At 38.4% G+C, this 14,432-nt stretch overlaps 1 protein-coding gene across 6 annotated transcripts in view; it reads right to left on the bottom strand.

Annotated features, from left to right (window-relative positions):
* Positions 1–14,131, bottom strand: part of SFSWAP (splicing factor SWAP) — a 37,335-nt gene extending 23,204 nt beyond the window's left edge. For 4 of the 6 annotated variants that reach the window (XM_085593413.1, XM_021543955.4, XM_077787285.2 and 1 more), the window contains exons 1-10: positions 13,749–14,131; positions 11,145–11,314; positions 10,485–10,622; positions 8,983–9,068; positions 5,967–6,192; positions 5,429–5,544; positions 4,459–4,594; positions 2,362–2,599; positions 1,902–2,033; positions 1,434–1,527 (exon numbers count right to left, since the gene is read on the bottom strand). In XM_085593413.1, coding sequence (XP_085449539.1) covers positions 1,434–1,527; positions 1,902–2,033; positions 2,362–2,599; positions 4,459–4,594; positions 5,429–5,544; positions 5,967–6,192; positions 8,983–9,068; positions 10,485–10,622; positions 11,145–11,314; positions 13,749–14,002 — 1,590 coding nt within the window. In that variant the 5' untranslated portion in view covers positions 14,003–14,131. Of the gene's footprint in view, positions 1–1,433; positions 1,528–1,901; positions 2,034–2,361; positions 2,600–4,458; positions 4,595–5,428; positions 5,545–5,966; positions 6,193–8,982; positions 9,069–10,484; positions 10,623–11,144; positions 11,315–11,701; positions 11,841–13,748 lie in introns of those variants that run through there. The other 2 variants (XM_085593414.1, XM_085593415.1) reach the window with 2 other exon arrangements.
* Between the last annotated feature and the right edge of the window lie 301 nt (positions 14,132–14,432).

Below are 14,432 nucleotides of genomic sequence, written 5' to 3'. Positions count from 1 at the left end.
AGGCATTTAACAGATCTTGCCTGCAGCCATTCCCTGACCAACAGAATTGATTTCTGGAAGTTCTCGAAGGGGAAAAGCACAGTGAAATCAAGCACTTCATCCTGTATTTACTCTAGTCAGTAGTACAGTTTCTTATTAATTTTAATGGCCAAAAGGAAAAGCATCAGTTGCATTAGTTGCCTACACATAGACATGTATTACTAGAGCATAAAGATAATATAAAAATCATTATTTTAAGAAACTGAAGAGAATGGCATTATCTGCCAAGCCATGCAGTATGAAAATATGCATTGCTACGCATGACCTCAAGGGACTTAAACTGGTTCCAGATCCTTTTTAAGCTGTACTCATTTGAACACTTAAAATTAATCCTTTATTATTATGCTTTGGTTAGTGTACAATTTCCCCCCAACTATATGTTAACAACTCATTAATTATGTAAGTATTATGAATTCAACCCATTGGTTTGCAAATAACACTTTCTAGAACAACAGTCAGCATTGTGGCACAGGACAATTTTGATTGTAATTTATCAGCTGAATAAGGTCGTATTTACCACAGTTTATAAATAGTGTTTCAAAAACATTTTTTCACTATTAAAACAAAACATCAGACACAAGTGTTCCAAACAGCAACCATTATTGAATTTCTTCATTTTCCACAAAGCAATTCCGAGGAGTTTACCCACAGGCCTACCTTCTTCAGTTTAAGGCTCCCCAATCTAAGCCTTGAGATGACAAATGACATAGGGCCTAAAAAAAAAATAGCTCTTTCCCATGAAAAGTTAACATCAGATAATGTAGTTCTGATACTATTTGCAATTTTCTTTTCAGTAAGAGAACAATCTAACATGAGAATAGTTAAAAACATGGATGCCAAGTCTGGCTACCACCTTCTAATAACATGGACTAGAAGAAGCAAAGCAAGTAGGAAACTGCTGTGAGATTCTGAAGCTCCAGTATTGTTGCAGTCATGACTGGACTCAAACAAAACCTCCCTCAGAAAAAGGCATGTCAGAAAGCTCCTCCAGCCTTTGTGCTACTGCTGTACAAAGGACGAGGCATATGGGAAGGTATGGGTGTTTTTCAGACAGCAGAACACTAATCACAATCTTACAAAGCTCTAAACCTACACAAAGCATATTTTCCCTTGTACAGAAAGCCAGAAGATTTTCAGGTTGTCATTTTATATTACAGCCACAGTGGAGTGGCATATAGTGAAAAGAAAGAATTAAATATCACACCATCTCACAGATCCTTACTTTAATGCTGTACAAAACTACAAAACAAAAAAAAACATTCATATCCTTTGCTGATCAATTTCTTCCTAATTCAGTGTTCCACTTTTAAAATGTCTCATGGTAACACAACTGGTAAACCCTTTTCTCACATTTACTGCACTTTTAATAGAAGTATATATAAAAATATATGTACCTGGCAGTTGTCACCACTCTCTTTTTGAAGGAAGAACTGTTTTTTAAATTCATAATATGCATTATACTGGTGCCATGGTTGCAGGAATTCAAACCTGTTGAAAGAAAATTGAGCATGTGAAGATGCACATGAACATAGCTAATACTAACGATCCCTTATCATCTAATCTTCTCTAGCAAATGGAATGTTATTTGATGTTTGGAAGCACTCTTACTTATGCCTAAACTTCAGAGGATACTAATTCAGAGCATGCTTACTAGAGACATTTTTGACAGGTTAGTTGTTTTGATAATTAGAGCCATAATGTTTTTCCATTGCCATTAAATAGGTCCCTAAATTTCAAATATACAAAAAAAACCCAAACTACAGTACTTCTCTTCTGAAAACCTGTATATCCTGTAATTTAGTATCTTAAAAAATTAAAACCTTGACTTTTGAAATGGTAGCTTAAATAACATTTTCTCTTACCTGAGATCATTCTTGGCACGAACACTAGTTTCAAATTTTACCCCATTCCTAGCAACATACTCAGCTAGCTTGTCAATGACAGGTTGGATATCTGGAGGTGGAGGTATAATGGCAACCACTGGAGCAATTGTGCTGAAAACATTAAGAGTAAATGGTTTTTAAAAATAGAACATAAAAGCATTTCAGATTCTTGCTTTAACAAAAAAAAACCAAAAAAACCAAACAAACCTAAAGAACCCCCCCGCAAAACAAAAAACACAATACAAACAAAACCCCAAACCAATAAAAAAAAAACAGTAACAAAAATCCAACAACCCCAAAACCAAACAAACAATACAGAGAGGTTTGTTCTCTGTGTTCATAGCTTGATTCAATAATAGAACCCTTACTAAACAGTCCGTATTGAAGTGCAGGAACAAGACTCCCCCAATCAACAAGGCAATCTATCTGTCTGAGGTACCTTGTAGATGCTGTGGTGGAACTCAAGCCACTGGCACTGTCAGCTGTGTCTGGGGGAGGCGGGGGTGTGGTACCAGGAGGGGGAGGAACCGTGGCTACCCCTGTAGTGCTGGACACAGTCACCCCGGCGGGCAGGGCGTTGTAGTAGGCAGCAACATCAATTCCTGGAGGTGGAGGCGCCAGGCAATAGGTTCCATCAGGGAGCATGTAGTAGCTGTAATACATGGCTGCCACAGTTGCTACAAAGACACATTTAACAACAAATTTCTAATTAGAAGAAAACCACCCAACACAATACATTATTATATCAATACAAACACACTGAGAATCCAGATTCACACAACACACTAGGAAATCTGGCATCTTATTTCTTGTGAAAAAAAAAAAAAAAACAACTTAAAAAAAACCCCAAAGCAAAAAAGGAAAGGCTCATATTAACAGATTTAGGATGAGTAAGAAATATGTAGATTAAAGGACAGAACGGAAATGTACTGAAGGTCATAGATGTGAATAAAGAAGTGAACTAGAGCAGGCACATTTAAAAAGGAGCTAGTATGAAATCATACTTCCTAATCTAATTTATGTCTGGAAATTTAACTCTCTTAAAACGATGTTTTCATTAAGAAAGAAATGTGCATGTATTCAAAATTAGCATTAACAGATGAAACCACTAGAATCACTATATACATATTAAACCCCTATATTACTATATATAGACACACACCTACGTAAACCTCAAAAAGTAGGCAGGTTTTGCAAATCAACAGCAATACAATGAACCATGCATTAGAACATATGTTCCACACTAAAGGCTTCTCTGATTCTAAATATTCCTTGAGAGTGCAAAGTCTTATTACGTATTTCTATCATCCTTTAAGGACAGTTATTTTATAATGTTCTAATTAGCTTAGTAGATTTCCAAGAAGTATCCACAATATAAGTGCAAGTGTTTTCTGCAGAAAAACTATGTATAAACAGAAAATATTAATGTAAAATATCTCAAATTGATTACAGTAAGAGTTTGCATTTCTGGAAGCAAGGTTTAATCAATGCACTAAATTTCAATGAATTATTCTCTTAAAAGTTTCATAAACATTTCCATGTGGCGGTATTTACTTTCTTCAAATAATAAATTGTCTGTAATGAGAAAAAAATAAAGTTCTGTCAAGTTTTAAAAGCAGGGAGAGGAGTTGCAAACTGACCTTGTTTTAGTACTAAATTACAATCTCCCAGTTTCTATCACATATATTCAGTTTCAAGCCTGACATGAAAGTAATAAAAAAACTGACTAGCCCTGTTTTATGAAGATACTTATTCTGATTTTAGTCTTTCTTGAAATAAGCAGTGATTTTCAATTTCTTCAAAAAAACCTTACTTCGATTTTATTAAGATTCCCTTATGGTACAGTTTTAAATATAAATTACGTCCATACATATTTGTCCCCACATATTACACTGACAACACCTGTAATCCTTTGGGGGTTCTGAATCTATAATGCATAAAAATCAACTCAGATTATTATGGTGATGACTGATCGGCAGCAATGTTCCTGGAAAACCAAGAACTCAATCAGCACCACATTACCCATTACTTGCAAACATATAATAACATGAAACTCTACTGTAGCGAAGGCTTCTCTAGAAATTTTCTTGTATCTCAGTAGTGCTACACTGTCAGTCCCATAAATGAAAGGATAAGTTACATTTCTATATTTAAGGAATCAAGGCCTTTCAGAATTCTGAAAGCTGAAATAAATTAAGAGGCATCTAAACTCATTTAAGCTTGACTTTATCTTGTTAAGTATCAGAATTTACAAAATCTGCAGGAACAAAATAATATAATAATAAGGGTATTGTGCTAACTTCACTCACAGACTGGAGACTTACTTGGCCTCCTGCCTGCCCACCCCCTATATCCCATTCCTGGTTTTCCTAAGCTGCAATTCAACAGATACTCAGAACGGACCTTCAACAATTCAGGAGATTGCAAAAGAATAAATACACAGGATGAAGCATGAAGCCAACATATTCTCTTCCCACCAGCATCCACATACAATTCATCAAACACACCACCAGCTGCCTCCTCACAAAGCACTTACAATCAGAGGAATATTCTGCCTGTGATGTCTGCACAGCTGCCCCGTCTGTTGACTGTGGCGTAGATGAATTATTATCTGATTGTGCTTTGCGCACCAGGGCTGCAAGGGGGTGATCAGGGTCTACTACTTTCAAAGGCTGAAAATATTTTGAAGATAGAAAAAAAAAATTAAAATCGGAAATACATATTTTAAGAACAATATAATCAACATATTTGGGAAAGCAAATTTTTCTATGTCAATAGACATCAATAAATATGTGCAAACGCTGTAGTTACTGTTTTTGTAGCTCTCACATCAGAATCAATGTATTTGAAAATAACAAAAACCACTTTCATGCAAACAGAAATTAATGACAGAAAAAAAAGTGGTTATTACTTTTAGCCAATGACTGCCATGTCTGCGATAAGGCACAGAACCTGCCTTGTCTAAATATCAGACAGCACCACAGCCATTCCTCTGAAAGCCTCAAATATGTACAACTGTCCATCACTCCCATTATTCCATCACTGCCCAGTCTCAGAAAATAAAAACAACTTGCACATCTAGCAAAATTTACATTTAATGAGTAGTACATTCTGGTGAAATATTATTTGCTGGAACTGTTCTTTCATGTCAACATTTCATCTACTAAAACCTAAGAAGAAAAAGATTTCTCTCTCAGCTTATATACAGAAGGCATTAAATACCTTAATCTCTTTGGTTCAACACAGGTTCTATAGGATAAATCCTTGAGTGGTGCCCTCAATACCAGAGGGCACCAGAAACATAACTCCTTGGAAATGGAAAAATAACAATTTGTGTACTAGAGAAAAGGTAACTCAAAAGTCCACCAAAACAGACTTAATTACAGTTTGAAAAGAACCCCAGACCTTTGTTAATAAAAGACCAGAGCACCTGCATATTAGAATTTTTGTGTCCATAAATCAGGTGTTTAACAACATAAAAAGATAGTTTTAGTAATGTAAAGTACCTTCATGAGCTCTTCAAGCCTACTGCATTTTTTAGATGCAAAAAGACTTGGATGAAGATAATTTCCATCGTCGTCATCATCATCATCATCATCTTCTTCAGATTTGACTCTCGAGTCTAAATAAAAACAATGTCTGAATTTGATTTGGGTTTGCTATGATTTTGCTTTGGGGGACAATGATGATACAGGACAAACATTCTTAGGAAAGCATCATTCATGTAAATCAGCTTAGTCACAAAAGCATGGAGTCAAGATATTGCCCAACATCAATAAAACTAAACAGACAGACCAACCTTCTGTTGGACTTGAGCTATATGACTGTTTCTAAAACTTCTACATCATAGCAGCTCCTGTACCTGAAAGTTTCCATAAACAGTAGTTTTTATTTCTAAAGCTCCAATTTAAACCAAATTTTGAATCATCACATCAATCTCAGCTGCAGTGCAATTCCAGAAAAAGTGGCTATTTTAACAAAACAACCAGCATCTGTTCCACTGATTCCCATCCTGAAGCCAGCATTTGCCAAGGAACAACTCACGTTTTTTCTCATCAGCTTTACTTTCCGAAGGAGCTGCATAGCGCCCTTCTTTCATGGCCTTCTGGATGAACTTGTAGTAGGGATTGAGGTAGTGATCAAACCGCAGAAAATCAAACTGGGAGTTGCGTGCTTGCTTGGCTTTCAGCATGATTTCAAACTGGGCTCCCTGCTTGCACACAAAGTTTGCAGTTCGCTCAATGATCGCATGCATTTTTGCTGTTGGTGGCTGCGGGAGTAAAATAACACTTATTTGTATTTTCATAAGCAGCTTGTATTGTGTTAGAACTCCAAAGGGAATCAGAAAGAACAGTAGTCTGCAGTAGTCCTTCTTGGTTTTCTTTAGCAACTTAAGTTTCATAATCACTTAAAATTAGTGAAAGTACATCCGCCCTAAAAAATAGCCCAAACAGTCCCAAACTTCCTCAGCTGCTCATTCCATTCCTTTTGCAAGATCCTCTTCTTCTACCAGCACAGCTGTTTCTGCATTGAACACCAAATGAAGAGGACAACAGATCCTGGACAACCTTGGTGTTACAATATCTCAAGGTGCTCTGAAGACTCAACATGTATGGTTTCCTTCCTAAAAGCTGTCCTTAATTCTGTTATCTCTGAATGTGCAAATATTGCTCCCTAACCAGAAGTTTCTTACTTTGTATTTGCTTGGGAAGAACACCTTGCCTCTCAAGACCAACATACAAACTACAATTCCTACATCCATTCCCTTGAAGAGTCACTGAACTCTTCAGCAATAAAGCAAAAGATAAAATCAAGTTCAGCAGCAACCATGCTTTTTCACTCCAGAAATCCCTAGGGAGCAGTGTGATATCAAACCCAAGATGTGAAGAGAGCAAGAGTACATTTTAAAAATGAATGAATATTATTCACTACTTTTAATTTCATACTCAGCTGTTTTGGCTTGTACTCAGTAAACTGTAAAAAAACAATCTGTGTGCCTATAAAGACTGAAGTGTCACATTAATGCTTCGGTTTAGCTCACTCTGCATTTTTACTGCACAGATAGATAGCTATGTTGCAAACCTCAAAAAATGTTTCTCAGAAGATTGGAAACACTTGAGACAATGGTGCTCCACATGGGGGAAAAAAATTCTGAATACTATCAAACACCCAATTTTAAAAGCTGTTTTCTGCCAGCTGGATCCTTTACTAGGATATGTTCAATATCGAAAATAACTAGTTGGTTCAAGTTTTATTTGCCCTATTAAAACCCCCGCAAAGATTATTTTAATGGGAGCGAATGAGGTTCTTAACAACTGATAACATTTTGTGCATTATCAGTTTCACATCATGTAACAAGTTCTTCTGCTTCTATCTCTCCTCAGAATTATTAGGTGAAAATTTCCTATAACAGCTCACTTCAAGAGCATCCACAGACTTCTTAAAGTGCTCTAGTAAAGAACAATCATGTTTGCCCATAATCAGTTTTAAGCAGTGGAAGACCTTTGACCTGCTTCTTACAGTTCCTCTATTCTAAGTTCCTGAATGACATTAGTGCTGCAATTGGAGATGCCATACACTTAACATTCCATAGTTCTAGATGGGTTTTTTTTGCTGCCTGACTTGTCTTCCTCAAATATTTCCACTTTGTATTGATCTGTATTACAGGAGATATAAAATATCTGTCCTTACTGAACTACACCTTGCAGACTGGGAGCAAAATCTCCCAGTCCATCAAGCTGATTCTCAAATTTCTTAAACAGAATAAATATCTTCCATGGTAAAGCTGTATGACTTGAACAGCAACAAAAATCAAGGCTTACAAAAAAATTCTCAAAATTCCCAATCCACGGTAAAGTATACATTGTTTTCAGAGCTGCTGTCTAGACATTTTGATGTTTCTTGGGTTTATTTTTTTTAATCAAAACCAAATACACCTATATTTGCTGTCTGTTTATGTGAATATACTGGAGTCCAACCACTCACTGAGAAATTACTTCAGTAAGCCCCACACTGCACTACGCAACGTACCTAAGAAATATATCCTAAATTTCAGAAAAAAACTCAAGCCAAGCAGCTATCTAAACCAACACTCTTTCACCAGCAGGTAGGTTTTAGAAACAGTATCAAAATGCAAAATAAGAAGCTTTTTCTGAAAACTTAAGGTTCCTCAAATAAAAGCTAATGAAGAAGAAAAACAGTTACACAAATACTCTGTGCTCACTATTACTTATTCTAATGGTGTGTTCTGAATCTTCCTTGGCCGAGGTTATCAAGGTAAAAATACCAATGTGAGCCCACATCTAAATTAACACTCTCACAAACACAGTTATACAAGAAAGAATATTACCTGATTTTCCAGCATCTTTTATGAAACTTGAAATACACTGAAAACCCTTATAGTTAGACCTGTACTCAAGTAGGTGTCTGTTCAGCTCCCTTCAAGAACAACACACAAGTCCAATTAAGTCTACAGAACACTTAGCACATTCTAGCAACATCACATGAAGGAAGGAGCTTGTATGTACTAATATTTTCAAGGTATTTCAGACTTTAGTAGAAATAAATTACTGTTTTTCTCCTAGAATATGCTAGTTAAATTAAAAAAAATATAAATACGGCATTAACACTTGATCAGTTCCTATCCCCCTCAGACTGGGACCCAGTTAAAAAGATTCTAGAAAAGAATTCTTGACCAGAAGCAAACTTTTGGTTTAATGGTCCTTTATGTTTGGAATGTTGAACCTTACATCTCAGCAGGCATCCATTCCAAGAACAACTGCCTCTTCTCTGTATGAGCTAAAATAATGTCACAAGTGATACCAAATGCACTTAGCATAAGCACATCAATCATTTCAGTGTGAAAAAGAAGATTTAATGGTGTTCATGGAACTCAAGAGTTCAAGGCAGAACATTTGAAATTAAGTTACTATATTAGAATAATTTAAAATGTACCACACTAAAAGTTAACTGAAAAAAAACCTAACTCAACCACCAAATACAACACCATCAACTGCTCAAATGCTGGCAGTAGTGTAGGCTGCATTACATGTACACATACCAGTTCCACATCAGAAGGTACATTAAGTCCTGGAGGGGCAACAAAAGGTTCCTCGTTTTCCTCTGTATTTTCTGTCTGAGCTGTTTCTGCAAGAAATGCCAGAATGAAGTGTTTTGGAAAAAAAACGAAGTACACAAACGTTTAAAAAAATATAGAAAAAAAGTATTTTCTAAAAGGATGTGTAATCAAGGAATTTATCAAATCTGGCTATATGAACAGCATTTATACTGAAAACATTTAAATATGGTTAAAAAGAATAATTTGCATTACATTCCTTTATTTGCTATAGCAGAAATGTTCCTCTGAAAATACTTCACTTTACAGACTTTTATAATAATTGAAGTAAAAGGTTTACTTTAAGTAACTTGTATTATTATCTATCCTACTAGCCTTAAGAGAAATTGTATTCTCCTTTTCCCCTGACAGATTAGAACAAGAGCAGGAACACCTGACCATGGGAGCAGTGGAAACAGCAGAACAACCTTGTAACGAATGAGATGTCACAGCGATTACTAAAGACAAACCATGCAACAAAGGGAATTCACTTGTTTTGTTACTTTCTGGTGGGTTAATTTTTTTTTTTTCTTTTTGTAATGAACTCAAATAGTTTAACTCCACAAAGGTACAGAGACATTTCAGCAGCAAAGAAAGAAGGAAAGAGCAGCAGACAAGAACAGAGGGTTTCTTTTGGCAGCAGCTCCAACTAACTGTATTTGGTTACAGGGTCTTAAACAAGTGAATTAAACCCCAGAAAAGACAATCAGTTCTGCTTCAGTAAAAAAGTACACATCTCTCAGACACGGCAAAAAACAATAAATAAACTTTAGCACCTAAAATGATCTTGCATTGCAACACAACAACTTGGGGAAAGAAAAGCACATTTCATACCACAGTAATCCATCAATATACAGTTAGTCAATCCAATTGTTAATTAAACGATCCTCACTTTACTAAGACATAGTTCAACAACATTTGAAACCTTCCTTAAGAATGTATGATAAAAACATGAAGTCACTGGAGTTATAGATGAGAACATGACAACTGAATTCTGTGTTTTTGAGGTCATGGAGCAGGGCACACTAAGCTGAAGACAGAATCATTTATACAATTAAGATGCCAAAATCTTAACTTAAAAATATACATTCTTATTAATTACTATTTTATGCTTAAAATTATATTTTTCATCTTGACTGAAAAACACAGTGTTAGCAGACGGCCAGTGTAAGGAATAATTTTTTTTTTCTGATTAGGAATTTGCATGACAGCAGAATTAAATTCCCTGACTACTGCAGTATTGAATGTGCAATAGCAGGAAAACATTTTTAAGCTCATCAAGAACAAAGTCTGCAAAAACTCAGTACAGAGTCCCATAAAGACTTTGATGAAATGCTTTCAGAATTTTTAACTGCATTTTAATAGCACATATATTTTAAACCCTCAACTGCAAGACAGAAAGGCTATATCCTCCCCCACAATTAACTCTTGTTATTTTAACCCCTTACCTCTTTGTCTTGCAGGCTGATGTTCCTCCTCTTCAGTGGGTTCTGAAGGGTCATAATAATCACTTCCATAACGGAATCCCACTGCATTATAGGTACCATCCTCTGCCAAAGCTTCACTGAGTCTTTTATATTCCTCCTCTTGAATAAAAATGTGATTACCAACATTACAACATATTCAGAAGCTAATTTATTAAAAAAGAAGAAGTAATGTTTCTTACTTTAGTTTTTAAATAAGAAGTTTTCTCCTGATCATTTTAGCTTTCATTAAAAACTGAACAGAAAAGCACAGCATGTACACATGCTGACCATTTATTTCTTCTCGACGAGACACAGGCTGTGGATTAAGGCATTCTAATGCAATTATGCATATAAAATCACAGAATTTCCTTTAAATAACACTAAAAATGAAGCAGTATGTATTTATTTTGGGGGGTCTGAAATCCCAGTCTGCCCTCAGAATCTGGGCAATTTCTGTGTGGATCTACAGTTAAGCTATCCTGAGGTCCTCTCACATACGCAAAGACTCCTGCTTTTCGAATCCACTGGGTACTGTCAAGATAACATCAGAAAAAGAGAGTATAAATTTAGGAGTAAATTTAGTTTCATAATAATTTATAAACCTGCTTTTTTTTAATAACCATGTTATTCCTTGAGCAATACCTTGCCTTGCCTCCTCCTCAAGCAAGTCCGTATGCAAGGCTAAATACCTCTCTTCATCACAGAGGGCTTCTATTCTAGCCTCCTCTTCAGACAATTGATAATCTCTGTTCCAGGTTGAATACTCAGCATCATATTCAGAAAGGTCATGCAGGTGACCACGCCCATCATACCTGCAGGATGAAACAGCTGGTCAATGCAAAGAACTTTGGGCTTGGGTTTATGCGACTACTTAAATACTTACCCAATAAAAATGAAAAAAAAAAAAACAAACAACTTATATGTTAACGCATACTCCCTTTTAGAAGTTACAATTAATTTTGCTAATCATTTGTCACCAACTATTGAAAATTTGTTTAATAGTCTAAATTCCTCTCAAAGAAACTAATAAATTATTACAATTAAAGGCAAAGGTATCCTTTAATAGTTTAAGTGGGATCCATTTCCTTAACAGCTCTTACCGTACGTGCTTCAACCAACCAATCAATGCCACTTGCAAAATATGTTTTTTCTGGAAAGTCAAATAGCTTACATTCACACAAACCCGAGTACATAAATACCTATCCGTAAGAACCAAACGGTCGAAATTTCCTCGCTTCTTTCTGCTAGTCCCGAACTCTCAGGAGAAATCTTCACCATAGAAACTTGCGTCCATTGGAGGTAAAATCATGGCTAGGCTCGGCCCCTAGCCATTTGGCTGAGGAAATAAGTTCTGGGTTATGTGATAGAGAGACACACATACATAGGAACAGTAACATAAACATGCAATTTAAGGAGGTTCACCGCAAAAATCGGCAAAGATCAAAGATGTACAGTTCCTTTCTAGTAAGAAATCACTTTATTTGCAGGAAAAGCACTGCACTGGGATATTGTTTATGCATCAGTAAGAGAAACTGATTGGAAAGTAAAGTGACAGTAAGCTCAACTCCGCTGAGGTGTCTTCCCACACACAACTCTTGACTTGTGCCAACTTGCTAGACCAAAAACAAAGAAAGTAAATATTCTTATAGCAAAAAGCAAATGAAACATAGGTCTGGTTAATCAAGGTCTGTCCACAAGCAAACTTGAACCCAAGTCTTTTCACAACAATGTGCTTTTCTCAAAATGATGAAAATGAAGACTTCCTGCTGCTGGAGATAAAAGGAATCTAAGCTTTCAAAGGAATTTATAAGATTAGCAATTGCAAGCTGCCTTAATTCACAAATGCACGTTATTTGGTATTTCAGTATGTGTCTACAGGCATGCATATACTTAGTGTTTGCTCCTTACAATTTCTGTAACACCTGTGAATGGGGTTCTGCTGCAGAGCACCCCAAAAACAGCCTCTACCTATGAATGAGATCAATCACTGAAATTATCTTAATTAGAAGTGTGCAACATATTTCCATTGTTGTATAAATAATAATAGCTACAAATATTTATGGCTGTTTTGTTCTGCCTTTGTGTCTACTCCAATTTCACAAATTTCAATGGTAATGATCATTAATGGTGTAAGCACAAAACAGTGCAAGGGTATTTTTTTTCTCCAGTCCTACGGAAGGCAATCAGAAGACCTTCCCTTACTGACATTTTTCCAAGACAAATACAGCTTTTAAGTCAAAATAAGAAAATCCTGTCTAGCACCAAAGCAGTGATGAAACTGAGGGAACAAATATCTACAGTATGTTATGTGACCCTTTTCACACCAAAATGCTTCCATCCTTCCCACTGAGGTTTTCAGGGTCAGCCACAACTCTTATATTACTCTTTCAGTGCTCCACCCAAATATAACCAACCTGATCTCTCATCTTCAGTTTGTCCATCAAAATATTCATGTAACCCTTTCTGAAAGAATTTATTTCCAAATCCCACCCTGCAGTGCTGAAACAACTCAAGAGACCAGAAGGAACATCAAAGCAGATTCTATTACTCTCTGTGGCCACAAACCTGGACCTATGGCAGAGCAACCAAAAGAAGCCAGCCCTAACATAAAATTTCAAGAGCAAGCACCCAAAATCAAATCCATTCTGTCCAATACAGTAAATCATGGCACCAAGAAAAGAGACCAAGAACTGCTTTTAAGGTGTCCCATCAACAGCCTGCAGCCAGATTATGTAGGAGAAACAGGAAATCCCCATTTCCTTTAAGGTGGATAAACACCTTTGCATTCCCCACACTGCCCTGTTCTCACCTACAGAACATATACAATGTGCCTACTAAATACTCCCACAATCAGGATCCCCTGGATTCCAAGTGAAAAAAGCGGATGTTTGTGGTTTGCACTAAAAAGGAACAGATCATTCCCACTCGCCACCGTGCAAATCCTGCCTGGACAAGTGGAGCAGAAAGACCCATGACACGCTGAGTTGCCAGGCGGAGAGGAACCTCAGAGTGCTGCCAGAGCGGGAACCCCAAGCTCCCGCAGCCGGGGCCCTGCAGCGCTGCCAGCGCCCTCGGAGCGCTGCGCCGAGGAGCTGCCTCCAGCCTCGTCACGGAGACCCCGGCGCGCCTGCAGAGCCAGCCGTCTGCTCAACCCCCGCCCGCACTGCCCACAGCACAAGGGGGGGAACAGAAAGAGGCTATCACAGGAGATCTCGTAGCACAGTCTGGGGGTTGTGTTACACCGACCTATCGATCATGATCTTGGGGTCTCCCATCCAAGGAATAAGGTGTCGCCCCTGCTCCTGGTACTGAGCCTTCTCATCATCCCGAAACAGCTTGCAGGCATAGCCGAACACCAGCAGCTCCACACGGCTACTCCCGCCTCCACCTCCACCTCCTCCGGGGGACCCGGGCACTGTTCCCCCGCCTGACAACAACATTAGGGGCGGCGGGCCTGCTTCTTCTGCAGTCCGTCGAGACCCTCCGAGCCCTCCGTACATCACCGGGGAGCGCAGCGAGGCGGAGGCTACTGGCAGGAGCAGCGACTGTCCGAGCAGCGAGTCCCCGCACGGCCGGGCCCGCGCTAAAGCCCCCGGCCGCAGAGCGCCACAGCCGCCATCACCCGAGACAAAATGGCGAGGGTTCCGCTTCCGCCGGCGGCGCGGGACCGGCCCGGGCTGCCGTTTGGCGGCCGCAGATTCGCGTCAAGCTCCGGCAGCCCGAGTGTGACACCCGAGGGTAACGGGACTCCGCAGTGCCGGCGAGGACACTGCGCGTTCGGTGAGCCGTGGGCGTGGCCGTGATGAACGGCGGGGCGCTCTGAGGCCGCCCGGGCCCGAACGGACCCGAGGAGCTTAGGGACAAAACCGCGTCGCGGGCCCCGGTGTCCCGGTGTCCGTCAGCTGCTCCGGAGGCTGAGGGACCTCGAGG

The sequence above is a fragment of the Lonchura striata genome, chromosome 15, assembly GCF_050655825.1.
Source record: "Lonchura striata isolate lonStrDom1 chromosome 15, ASM5065582v1, whole genome shotgun sequence".
Taxonomy (NCBI): domain Eukaryota; kingdom Metazoa; phylum Chordata; class Aves; order Passeriformes; family Estrildidae; genus Lonchura; species Lonchura striata.
Note: the sequence above shows the minus strand (reverse complement) of the source record. Positions and strands in the feature narration are given on the sequence as shown.